The sequence below is a fragment of the Thalia democratica genome, chromosome 5 (genome assembly GCF_965202585.1).
Source record: "Thalia democratica chromosome 5, ktThaDemo2.hap1.1, whole genome shotgun sequence".
Taxonomy (NCBI): domain Eukaryota; kingdom Metazoa; phylum Chordata; class Thaliacea; order Salpida; family Salpidae; genus Thalia; species Thalia democratica.
In genome coordinates, this window is record NC_139169.1 from 6,464,354 (window position 1) to 6,476,314 (window position 11,961).

At 24.5% G+C, this 11,961-nt stretch overlaps 1 protein-coding gene across 1 annotated transcript; it reads right to left on the bottom strand.

Moving 5' to 3' along the window:
* Nucleotides 1-743: 743 nt before the first annotated feature.
* Nucleotides 744-1,507, bottom strand: LOC145836215 (nudC domain-containing protein 3-like). Its single transcript, XM_082944034.1, has 2 exons — nt 938-1,507; nt 744-836 (listed from the first exon to the last, which is right to left on the bottom strand). Exons 1-2 carry the CDS (start codon nt 1,505-1,507, stop codon nt 744-746), a joined length of 663 nt encoding a protein of 220 aa, XP_082800160.1.
* Between the last annotated feature and the right edge of the window lie 10,454 nt (nt 1,508-11,961).

Genomic DNA, 11,961 nt, shown 5'->3' on the forward strand with positions numbered 1-11,961 from the left:
TCGCGCATTAAATTCAAAAATAATGTGGAACGTAGATTTGCAGGTCGCAGTTTGACGGTGCATGATCACATTAATTCTTAACTTAAGTACTACAAAAGTGGTAAACATATAGTCAGTAAATTTTGCGGCTTAAGAATTTAAACAAATTTACGTATGTATTCACTGAGTTAGAAATACAGTGATTTTTTATGTTTGAAAAGTAAAATTAATTAATTAAGAGTATTTATTATTAACTAACGACATTGCTTATTAATCTAAATCAAAGTTTCCCTAGTTAGGCCATGAGTTCATAAATTGAAACTTACTTTAGATGTTCTGAGTTTAGAATTTATGATAACTAGCAAAAAAAAAAGTCTCTGGTATGTTTTTAATGGTAGTTTTTATAGAAATAATGTCAGAGAGGACTTTTTATTTATTGAAAAAAGGCCTTTTGTAAATTGGAAACGCTTTTCTATGAAGATAAAAATTAAATGATTAGTAATAAAATCGACAAATTTATAATAAGAATAAAAGTACATAACAATTTCATTAGTTCTACTCCGTTTGGTAATTAAATATTTAAACATTAATAAATGAAATATTTAGCAAACCTATATGATCTAAAGTTCCTAAAGAACTCAAACATAAATTATAACAAAAACATTATTTTTCTAAATGTTTATTACAAAAAAAGACGATTTATCACTAAACATAACTATCAGTTATCATCCTGTAGTTACGTAAAACACTTAATCATAAAACAATTAGATTTCAAGATTCATATTTTCAACATCTAATTCCTCCTCATCAGCAAGAAGAGAGCTCCACAATCCGGCTGTTTTCTTCTCAATATCCAACTAAAAATATGATAGTTTAGATTTGAAAGTAAACAAACTAAAAAAATCGGCAAAAAGTTATTTACGCATTGTGAAAAAACACTATAAATTTAAACACTTACATCGATAGCCCCTTTTTCGACCTTCCAAAAAGTATCCGAATCTTCATGTGAGTTTATCTTCTTCTTGAAGTCGGCATCAATAAATTTGACCATCGGCTGGGTCGCATCTTTATGTTGAATTTCAATTGTGAGGTGCTGATCGTCGTACTCAATACGAACTTGCTTGGCCTTCCTGATGTACGAGGGAAGATGGAACTTGACGGAAATTTCATCGGCGCTCTGAGACCACGTGTACTTTTCCCTCTGCGCTCCGTTGTGACTTTCCTGGTCCGCCTGAAAGTCCTCCTGCGTCATTTCGGAAATTCTCTCCTTTCTATTATCAGCCTCGAATTCTTCTTTTAAGACGAACGCGCTTTCTTTTTTGTTGTCTTGGTGTTTGTTAAAGCATTCTTCGACCATCTGCTTGGCTTTCCCGGGCAGCATACCGAACTGGTTGTCTTCTGAAATTTCCTGAAAGAAGCTGGTATCCGTGTTCAGATAATCGAACAATTCATCGAGAAACTTGTCAGGAGTACCCACTTGCTCCATGACGTCAGCAAGCAAAGCGTTGCAATCTTTTTCCATGCTCATTTTATGTGTTAGTGTAAATACTTTTAGTTGAGTCTAAAAAATTTATTTTGAAAGTTAGTTTTGTTTAATATAAACTTAATTATTAGAATAAAGTTAACATTTTTTTGCAGTTTTTCAAAATTAATGTTTTTTATACAATGAGAGAAGTAAAATACTTATTAATTGATTTTATCTATTTTAATTTCTGAACCTGTTTCAAATAATGTTTAACCAAGGAAATCGCAATTAAATTATATTTATTGCTCAATTGGCCTAAATCATTCAACCTTTCATCACACACTACTGCTATACTTCATAACTACCTATTTTGATTTATGTTCACTTGCCCTAGATCCCTGTTTATCTCTTACGATGTTAAATTAAAAATTAGAAGTAAAATATCATGCTAAAAAATTAAAACTAAACGTTTAAAAACTAGCCTCAGTTGTCCTGAGATCTTAATAAAATTAAAACCATCCTTGGTGTCTAAACTTTAAACAACTCTACTCCTGTTGTTGCTTCAAGCTCTACCAGCTAAAATGATTTTGTTCTAATGGCTTTAAACTTTTATATCCTATTGTTATTTCAATACTCAGTACTCAAACAATTATTGAAATACCACAAGCATTTAAAGTAAAAAGTTTTAGATTTTGATTGAACAAAATATATTTCTTTAGATATATTTTTTTGGTTGACTCCAAAAAATACTCCTGGATCTTAAAAATCATAGGCTAAGCTTTAGGTAAATTTATAAATAACACTAAAGTTAGGTTTATTCCTTCTTTGAATTAAATTGGTTTTATTAATTAGATTCCAAAAGTTTCCTAAAAAATGACTATCTTATTGATATAGTGAAAATTTAAGATTTTCTTCATTACATTGTTTAACTAAAAAGTTTGTGTCTATTGATCATTTATTGTTATACTAGTCTATGGTTCTTAAAAAAATTTTCTTACTATCATAAATGTGGCAACCTTGCTCAAATCTGTCTTGAATGACCTTAAACTGTCCTGGTCCTGAGTTATTCTTTTTTATCTTTATCATATTTTTTTTTCTTTTAATAGTTTTTTTAAGTTTTTGAAGAAACATAGCTAAAAACTTTAAAGCTATTGAAAATGGAATAATAATTTCTTATTCATGGTTTAGAAAATAGGACTAGGATTATTTTAAGTTCTCAAAATTACCCTAAATTTTGTAAATTTTTTTATAAAATATGATATAAGTGATTAACCCTAATTTTTTAATAACACCATACTGGCCTGAGTCATACTAAATAATATATAAAAAACTAGCCTGAATTACCGTGAAATCTTATAAAAACTTCAAACCATCTAAGTTAAAAAAACTCAATGTTCTTGATTCAAACTCTACCAGCTACAAATGTTATTATTCTAATGACCTTATAAATAATATCCTGTTCTAACTTAAATATTAACTCTTCAAAAAAAAAAATATATAACAAGCATTTAGTCTAAAGTAGTTGTAGTTTATAATTAAACAACTTATTTAAAGAGTATATTTTTAGACTTTTCTTATTATTTTTTTACAATGGTTAACTCCAGGAAAGATTCCTGAAAATCAACCTTAAAATCACAACCTTAGCTTTAGGTAAACTTGAAAAATAATACTAAAAGTTAGGTTTTATTTCTTCTTTTGAGTTAATGGGTTTTTTAAATCAGATTCCCAAGGTCTTAAGAGTTTCCTGAATATTTTGCCAATTTTAAGCCATCCTTTGTTTAAACTTACCATGTTTTCCAAAAAATAACTTAGATAGTACACATGTATACTTAATAATATCTATAACATCTTCATTCAAAGTGTATGTCCCTGATAATATAGTATAAGTTTGCTAGTTGTTTATATAAGGAGATTTAACTTTTAAAATAATTTTGATAGAGCCTTTACTAACAAGTTCTAATAAACTAAAACTTTTAAGCTGTTAATCCTAGCTCTGTTAAATACATAAATGTTTTAACACTTAAGTTTGCCAAAAAATTTTTGAGAAATTTCTTCCAGGTCCTCTAAATTTATCTCAGGTTAAGTTAAGCTAAGTTCAAGAAAAAACTGTGCAAAATAATATAACAATAATAAGAAAATGTTCTCAATCAACTTTAAACGTGTTTAAAATTTTTTTTTGTAGTGACAAATTTTTTTTATCTATATGGTAGATTTTTTTTTTGTCAAATTAAAATTTTTCTACTTAGTTTAGTAATAATAACTAAAATCCTGATTTTTCCAGGTTTTTAGTAATTTTTAATCATAACTCAAGGTATTTAAGTGTTTTCTTTCTACATTCTAGTTTATTTTCAAAAATTTCAAATTCCAGGTTTTTCCAGAATTCTTGATTTTTCTGCAACCCTGAATACTTTTTGGAGAACAGAAGGTATCATTTATTATTAATGGGTAAAGTTTAAAACATTTATCCAAACTTGTGAACTTTATATTTTTCTGTTTGTTTCTTTTATATTTATTCAAAAGGGGAAGAAAGGGAGAGAGTAAAAAGTTAATATTGTACCTAACCAGTACTGTAGTATTTAATGTATTCATTTAATACACAAGTAAAATTGTAGTAATAATGACAAAAGTCATCTTTAAATTTTTAAATATACAATTAAGTATTGTTTAAAACAAACTTTTTAGAAACCTGAACTATACTTATACTATACTTTTAAATATCTTAAAACTTGATTAGAAAAAGTTTTAAAAACATAAGTTTATTAACTTTGTATAATAAAAAAATAAAGTTTTTTAACAACTACGTTATAAGATTAGTATATTAAATATGTAACAACAGAGCTCAACAAAATCTAAAAAAAAAATTAAAATGATATTTTTAAAAAATCTTAAAACTATCCTTAATCCACTAAACCAATAATAAAATTTCAAGTTGTCTTCATAACTTTTTGCAATCCAGTTGATCTAATACTTTTCCAGCTACAAATGTTCTGTTATAAAAAAATCAAAATTATATATTTCATTCAATATTCAATATTCAAAATGTTAGTAAAACGCCATAATCGTAGATACATTTATACTTAAAAAACGCTTCCTTAATACCACAGTTGCCAAATTTCCATGAGAAGCTCACCACTTAGTTATTCGAGTGTTACATTTCTAGTTTAAAAAATAATTCATTATGATATAACGATTCAAAACTAACTTCAAAAACTTACAACAAAACTTTGAATAACATTATAAAAGATATCAAAGAATTAAAATTTAAACAATTTAATCTTATTAAATATGTATAAAACTAGCTTGATTTAAAAAAAACAAATTAAAACATTCCTAGTTTTTATAAAATAACTAAACTGGCCTGAAATATTTTTCAAATCTTCAAACTATACTGAAATTTTTAAATATTGTGAGTCAGCCTAAGATAAATAAATTTAAATTATTTTGAGTTATTTTGAGCTAACCTGAATCATTTTGATATTTTCAGAAGTTTTTAAACATTCTAAATTTCCTGTGTAATTTGAGTGCATGTCAGCCCTGTTTGATGTTATGATTAAAATTTTAATTTAATCTAAAATTTAGAAAAAATATTAATTGATTATAATTAAGCAGAATTCCTTTTGATTTTTAGCATGATATATTTATTTTTTTGATTTTTTTAAACTTTTGATCTTATAGTTTACAGTACCTAAGTTATTCAATTTCAACTACATCAAATTACTAAGCTGAAACTTGATAGTATTTTGTGAAATTTGATCTATTTAAAATTAAAATATAAAACTTTAAAACTGCCACTGTTAAGGTATTTGACTTTAAAGAAACTTTGGTTTCTATTAATAAACAATTTTATTAATTTGAAGGTATCTAAAGTATAAGTATTAGTTAGTATTTTTTTAAATTATTGTCTAACTAAAATATAAACAATTTTATAAATGTTAAAAAAATTTAACTAAATACTTTTATTATCTAAGTATGTTAAGTATGGATACTAAAATTATTGTTATTTTTTTTAATTCTAACTTAATTTAAATTTTATAGATAAATTTATTACACAGATACTAGAATAGTTAATTTTCTAATAAGTTAGTAACAGTTAAACAATATATCAATAAATTATTAGTCACTTTTATTAAAAAAAATTAAACTCGTAAAACCGTGATTCATTACTGACTTTAAAAAAAAATCTTATATAAATAAGTGATTAAACTTATAAACGGATGACATATTATTATTTAGAAAAATAAAAAGATATTTTGTGTTTTGATAAGTAAATAAGTACATTTTATTATTTGTCAACTTAGTAAACCTAGAATGTTAGTTAGTTTAATCTTTAATAAGACTTTTTTAACAATTCTTTAAACTTAATGTTTTGTTAAAACAACTAAAATTATTAAGCTTTCTGGTAGGATCTGGTACCATTGTTTAATTAATTAATTAAACACTTTGTCAAGAAATTTATCAGAAGTCTATAACATTAGCAAGCAAGTTACTACAAAATTTCTCATAGAAATTTTGTAAAAAGTATTAATTTAAAACATCACATTTGTATATTCTAGTGATTATTATTTATACTAACATATATTTAAAAAACATTTGAAACTAAATCGAGAAAGAAACCGATTTTACTATTATTCAAGCAAAAAGTGTTTTTTTATAACATTCCTAATTAAACTTCGATTTTTAAGATAACTGAGTAACCAGAGAGTTACTAGTTGTATAACATTGTATTTAAAAAAAAATATGTTTTTTTATAATGAATATTTCTTTTATACTAAAACTTATCTTTGTTTATAAACCGCCTTTATAAAATAACAAAGAAATTTTTGCTCATTAAACAAGTAAATCTTAATTATAGAAATTACCGATAAATTGAGTAAAGTCAAAGTTAAATGATCTATACTTATAAACACTATTTTTAGATTATTGTTTTTATAACAATTTTTAATGTTTCAGTTTTGAACAAATTTTCTATATCTCTAATTATAAGTTTTATATTTACCCTTTGTAGCTCGGTAAACTAAAATATTTTTAGTTTGAAACTTTCTATTAAATGTAAAATAATTTATATAAATTGATAACTTGTTTGTGTGGGAAAAAGTCGAAGTTAAAAGTTTTATTTAACAATATTAAATTAATATTAACCATATATTCTGACAGTTTTATATAAATCTTTTCAAGTACTTGTTTTGATTGACAGCATATATAAATCCCTAAACAATAATTTTGATGCTGATTCAGATTATCTATTCAATCTAAATACTTTTAATAAGACATATTTTAAAATTCAACAGTAAAGAAAACGAAATATCAAACTTTTAAGACTAAATACTGAGATTACACATCAACAAAGGGTGTTAAATAAACAACATAAAAAACATCAAAACAATCTATCTGGTTTCCTGTGCATTAAGTATGGGCTAAATACTCTTAAACTCTCTTTGTAAAATGACAGTACGTTCAGAGCAGACGTTTATTAGTACTACCGAGGTTTCACTGCTAAGCAGCTCTTCAGGTACAATAAACTATATTTGAAGAATTTTTTTTAAGCAACTTGAACTTTTGAAGTGTTTACCTTTTATACTCAAAGTTATAGAAACGTCTTTATAAAATTTAAACATACAAACTTCTATAACTGTAATAAAGAAAACAAGTTCAATAATAATTCTCTTTACGGATCAAAATATCAAAACACATGAAACGCTTACAAAAACCAAGTGAAATAGTTTAAAACAGTTATATGAGAAAGTTTTCAATTTTCACTTATAAGTGCTTTGCGGTATGAGAAAATTTGGTTTTAGTTATTTCGAACTCAAACATGTATAAAAAATGTTGAACAATTTTTTAAGTTTATACATTAGCCCTTAATTTTCTGAATGTTTACGGTTTTATTTACGCTTTAAATTGAAGCATTTATTTAAAATATCTTTATATATGTTTAAATTTGTTTAAAACATTTAAAGCTTCATTTTTAGATAACACGTAATTAATAAAAAATAATATGAATTTTTTAAGTAAGAATATGTATACCGATCTAAGATATAATTGAAAAGCAAGAAATATTATTATTAGGAAGGTATTTTAAATATCACAATACATTTATAAAGTTATTTGTAAAATTAATCAAAAAATTTTAAGTAACATACTTAATTAATATAGTGCAAAACCAAAGTAGAATTTAAAACTATTACTTAAAAACCTCACAATCATTTTTTAAACATACAAACCAATCGGACTAATATTTTAATCTAGCCATGGTCATTCAGCTATTTAGCTTTCAGTAGATAATGGTTCAAAATCTTGACAAAAACACTAAAAGAAGTAGAAGTTTTGCTTAAAATAAAGATACTTTTTGTTTGATTCTTTAATTTTAATATCCAGTTTAAGTTTAATAACCAAATAATGTTTAGGCTTAAAATTTTAATTCTTAAAGTTGTTTTATCTTATAGTTCCTAAGTACTACTTTTTTTGGTTTATAGTCCTTTTTTAGTAGCTAGTTATTAGTATAGTGACTTTTGTAGTTTTACATATTAAAATAAAATTTTATAACTTATTATATTTTTCCTTTGATCTAATACGAACAAATTAACTTTTGTTGTATGCCTTATAAAATACATTAAAGTAAATATAAAAGTAGTTGTTTTACATTTTATTACTTAGTAAAAAATTCAAGAAGTTTAAATAAGTAGATAAAAGCTTTTAAGCAGGCCTAGTAGCATTATATTTCATTTTAAATGTCATCAAGCTGAAAGTATGATCTTGTTGGCACTAAGCATCATTTAAGGTAGCTTAAGGTGTGTATTGGATTAAAAAAATGTTTAGGCGTGACAACAGACAATTTAAACCTGTCATTTTGAGCAAAACTAAATTAAATAGGATGTTTAAAGAATTTATATACAGCTTTCATCCACTTAATTTATTTTCAATACGTCTTTCATTTTTTAAAGTTAAATATCAATAAAATGTGTTTAATAAAGTTTACTTTGTCAAAATACTCAAAATGTACACTAATCTTAATAAAGTTTTATCACATAATTTTTTTTGTGATTATTTTGTAAGGAAAAGCCAAAGTCAAGATTTTGAATTAAAGCACAGAGCTAAAACACTTGACAATTTAAATAAACCTCCTAAAAATTTCATTTTATACTTAAGTAAGCGTTATTTACATTTTCAACTTGCTTGAAATATTAATATCCAACACCTTTAAGCTGCAATTTTTTTTTATCTTTTTATTAGATATTGCTTCTACTTAACTTATAAGCTTTAAAAAACAAGCAATGAACCTTAAAAATATTATTCAAATTTTTACACTAACATATAATTCTGTCATAAAGTATGTTTACCTAAAAACCTGGTAGTAAATAAAATACTAAATTTGTATTAGTATTGTTATCTAAAGTATGTAAAATAAAATATTTTTGGAAAAGTTTTCAAAAGTGGTTTTTTATCTGTTATAAGTTTTAGTTTTGGAAGTTTAAGTTCTTTCGGTACAGTTTCGATTTTTATATAAAAGTTTATTACAAAAACAAATATATATTTCGATAATATTCGATTAGCTCACTCTAAACATTATCAAAAATATGATATAACAAGTATTATCAATATTAGTGTTTATAGCAGGGTTTCCCAAACTCATTTACTAAATCGCCCCCTTTTCAGAAATTTGAAAAAAAATCGCCCCCCACGATTTTAAAAAGTAGTTTTTCTCTTGAGTACAAACTTTTGAGCCAAAAAAATTGTGTTCGAAATGTAATTTAGTCTGGTATTTCTTATACACGCACTTTTGGGCTGTGTTCAAAGTAGTTTACAGGGCTTGAGAAAATTAGTTACTGTTGTTTTACTTTAAGCCCAGTAAATTGTATCTAAATACTTAAATATTAAAAAGCCTTGGGTAATCAATAATCAATCCTGTTTAAATATGAATTGTTTTGAAAGTAATGTAAATTTTAGGGTCAAATGTAAAAGTGGTGGACAACTTTTGTAGTCAGCAATTCATTTTTACTAAAAAATCTTTTCTAGTTTGAACTCGTTAAAAAAAATGTAATTGCGGGCTGCATAATTTAAAAAAATAACATATAGAAAACTAAAAAGCTCGAGCATAATTGTAATAAAATTATTTACTATTATTGTGATCTAGGAAATACTACAGTAACTGAAAACCAAACTGAAAGTGTATTTCAAAATCATAAGCATCAAAAAACTAAATTTTGTTTATTTTGCACAAGTAGTTCAAGTTACTTGGGGGGTCGAAATTTGTATGGATCTGGACCGTAAGTTACCCATCTGAAATCTTAACTGAAACCTGACATTATAACTATCTCTCATTTAACGAATTTCGGACATTCAGAGTGAATACTAGGTAACTTATTTAAGCCGCACAAAATACTTAAATTATTTTATAAATAGGCATATTCTAAAATTAAATACCAGAGATTAAAAAACTATAAAAAAATGAACAGATTATTTTAAACATAATGAAATAGGTATTAAAATATTATTGCTGATCCAGTTTTAGGAAGTTTGACCGACTGGTTGATTATCTCACATGAAAAAAGGGGTTTATCAATAGCTTCTGTTTATGCAGTAAAATTATTAATTTCAATGCTGAGATATATTATAATCAAGTTAGTTGTAAAGTTAAAAATTTAATTCTAAACTTTTTAAACTATATGTTTTGTAGTAGAATACCATTAAATAGCATTTGACTTAAAATAACCTTTAGGAAATTAAACCTTAATTTTAACATTTTTTTTCTTCATTTGAATTCAAAAAAAAAATCAAATGTTTTACAGTAAATTCTTTGAACAGAAAGTAATCAAATAAAAAATTCCTTTAATTGTGTTAAAATTTTCTTTTGTAACTGTAACAGTCTTTTTGATTGCTTGTTTAATACTGTTAAATTTTATTTTTTCTCTAGTTATTAGCCTATAATAATTTACCAGAAGAAAATAGTGAAAAACTAAAAGCTAGTGTTGAATAATTATTAAAATAAACAACATATTCTAATTGCTAATATAGTAAAAAATAAGATAAAACAAAAAACAGTTGTATTAATAGTTTAAAATTATTTAATATTATAGATTTTCAAACAGTAATAAATCAAGTTAGAAAATAAATTTGAGTCTAATAATCTTTTAAATGAAAAATTTGAAATCATTTCAAATAGAGACATCAAATCTATACTCTTTTAAAACCAAAAATAATTTTTGAAATAAAAACTTTAATGGTTATCAAGGTTTTTTTTATTTATACAGATTAAACAAGTAATAAAAAAAATATGTCAAATAAATTTCTTTCAAACAAATACTTTAACCACTATGCTATAAAAACTTTTAGTGTAATGTAAATCGACAAATATAAACTACAAAATTAACCAGGTCAAAACAAAGCTATTAACATATTTAAAACATAAACATTTTTATAAATACAGTAGACTTTCTCTTCAATTCGCACTTTGAACAAAATAAAAAAGTTTAAACTCAAAAATTATTACCAGTTTTTTTACAAAATGATAAATTTAAATATGTTATATGCTATACCGTTATGAATAAACATAAAACAAACATTCATAAAAAAAAGATCTATACAAGTTATTAAATATTGTGTATTTTTTGTTTTATTAATACTTAGTTAGTAATAGACTTTATTTAAGTTAAATTTAAGAAAGTATAAGTTTGCAATTTTTTGGGTAAAAAGTGCGAACTCAAGAGGAAGTCTACCGTAATTAATATTTATTAGGCATTATGCAAACCTGTTATAGAGTAAATAACTTAAAAGAATTTTTAATATAAAAAGACTACTTAAATACAATACAAACCAGGTTAAACAAGAAGTATTTTAAAAGATCAATTAAATAAATAAAAACTTTCATAAAATAATGTCTGCTACTCAATTCTAATATAATGCGAAGGATGAGGTTCACGAATGCTTGCAAGTTTTTCTAATCTGATTCTAAATCAGTCAATAAAGCCTCAAGTCACCTCCTTTACAAATATCTAGATTAGATATTTTGCTCAAGATGTTGATAACTAAACTAAAAGCTTTCTCAACAACATAGCTAGAAAAAAAAATTAAACACAACAATCTAAATTCCTCTCAAATTATTGGATACTTTTGCCTTAGTTTTTGTTGAGTCTAAAAGCTTTCATTTTGTTCTTTGGAAAAAAATTACTTTTTGTTCAAGGTCAGTTTGTAAGTCGGAAAAGGTTTCCTGTGAGTCGTTTACTTTTAAAATATCTGCCACGAAGGGATCAATATTTTTATCTATATGATAGCTTTTTTGTGTCAAATCGAAATTTTACTACTTAATATGTTAAAATTGTTAAAATTCCAGATTAAAAAAAAAAAGTTTTCCTAAATTGTCAAATTCCAGGTTTTTCTAGGTAAGTTGGCAACCCTGTATAGTTTTATTTCTTATTCTAACTTAATGACTTTTAAAAAACAATCGGAAATATCATGAGGTGATAGTTAATTTAGAAAACATAGATTTTTACAAACCATTTATGATCCTAAATAACATATAT

Coding starts and splice junctions, on each gene's coding strand:
- LOC145836215 (XM_082944034.1), bottom strand. CDS start 1,507: ATGAGCATGGAAAAAGATTGCAACGCTTTGCTTGCTGACGTCATGGAG. Junction 837..937: donor TCGAAAAAGGGGCTATCGAT/GTAAGTGTTTAA, acceptor TCATATTTTTAG/TTGGATATTGAGAAGAAAAC.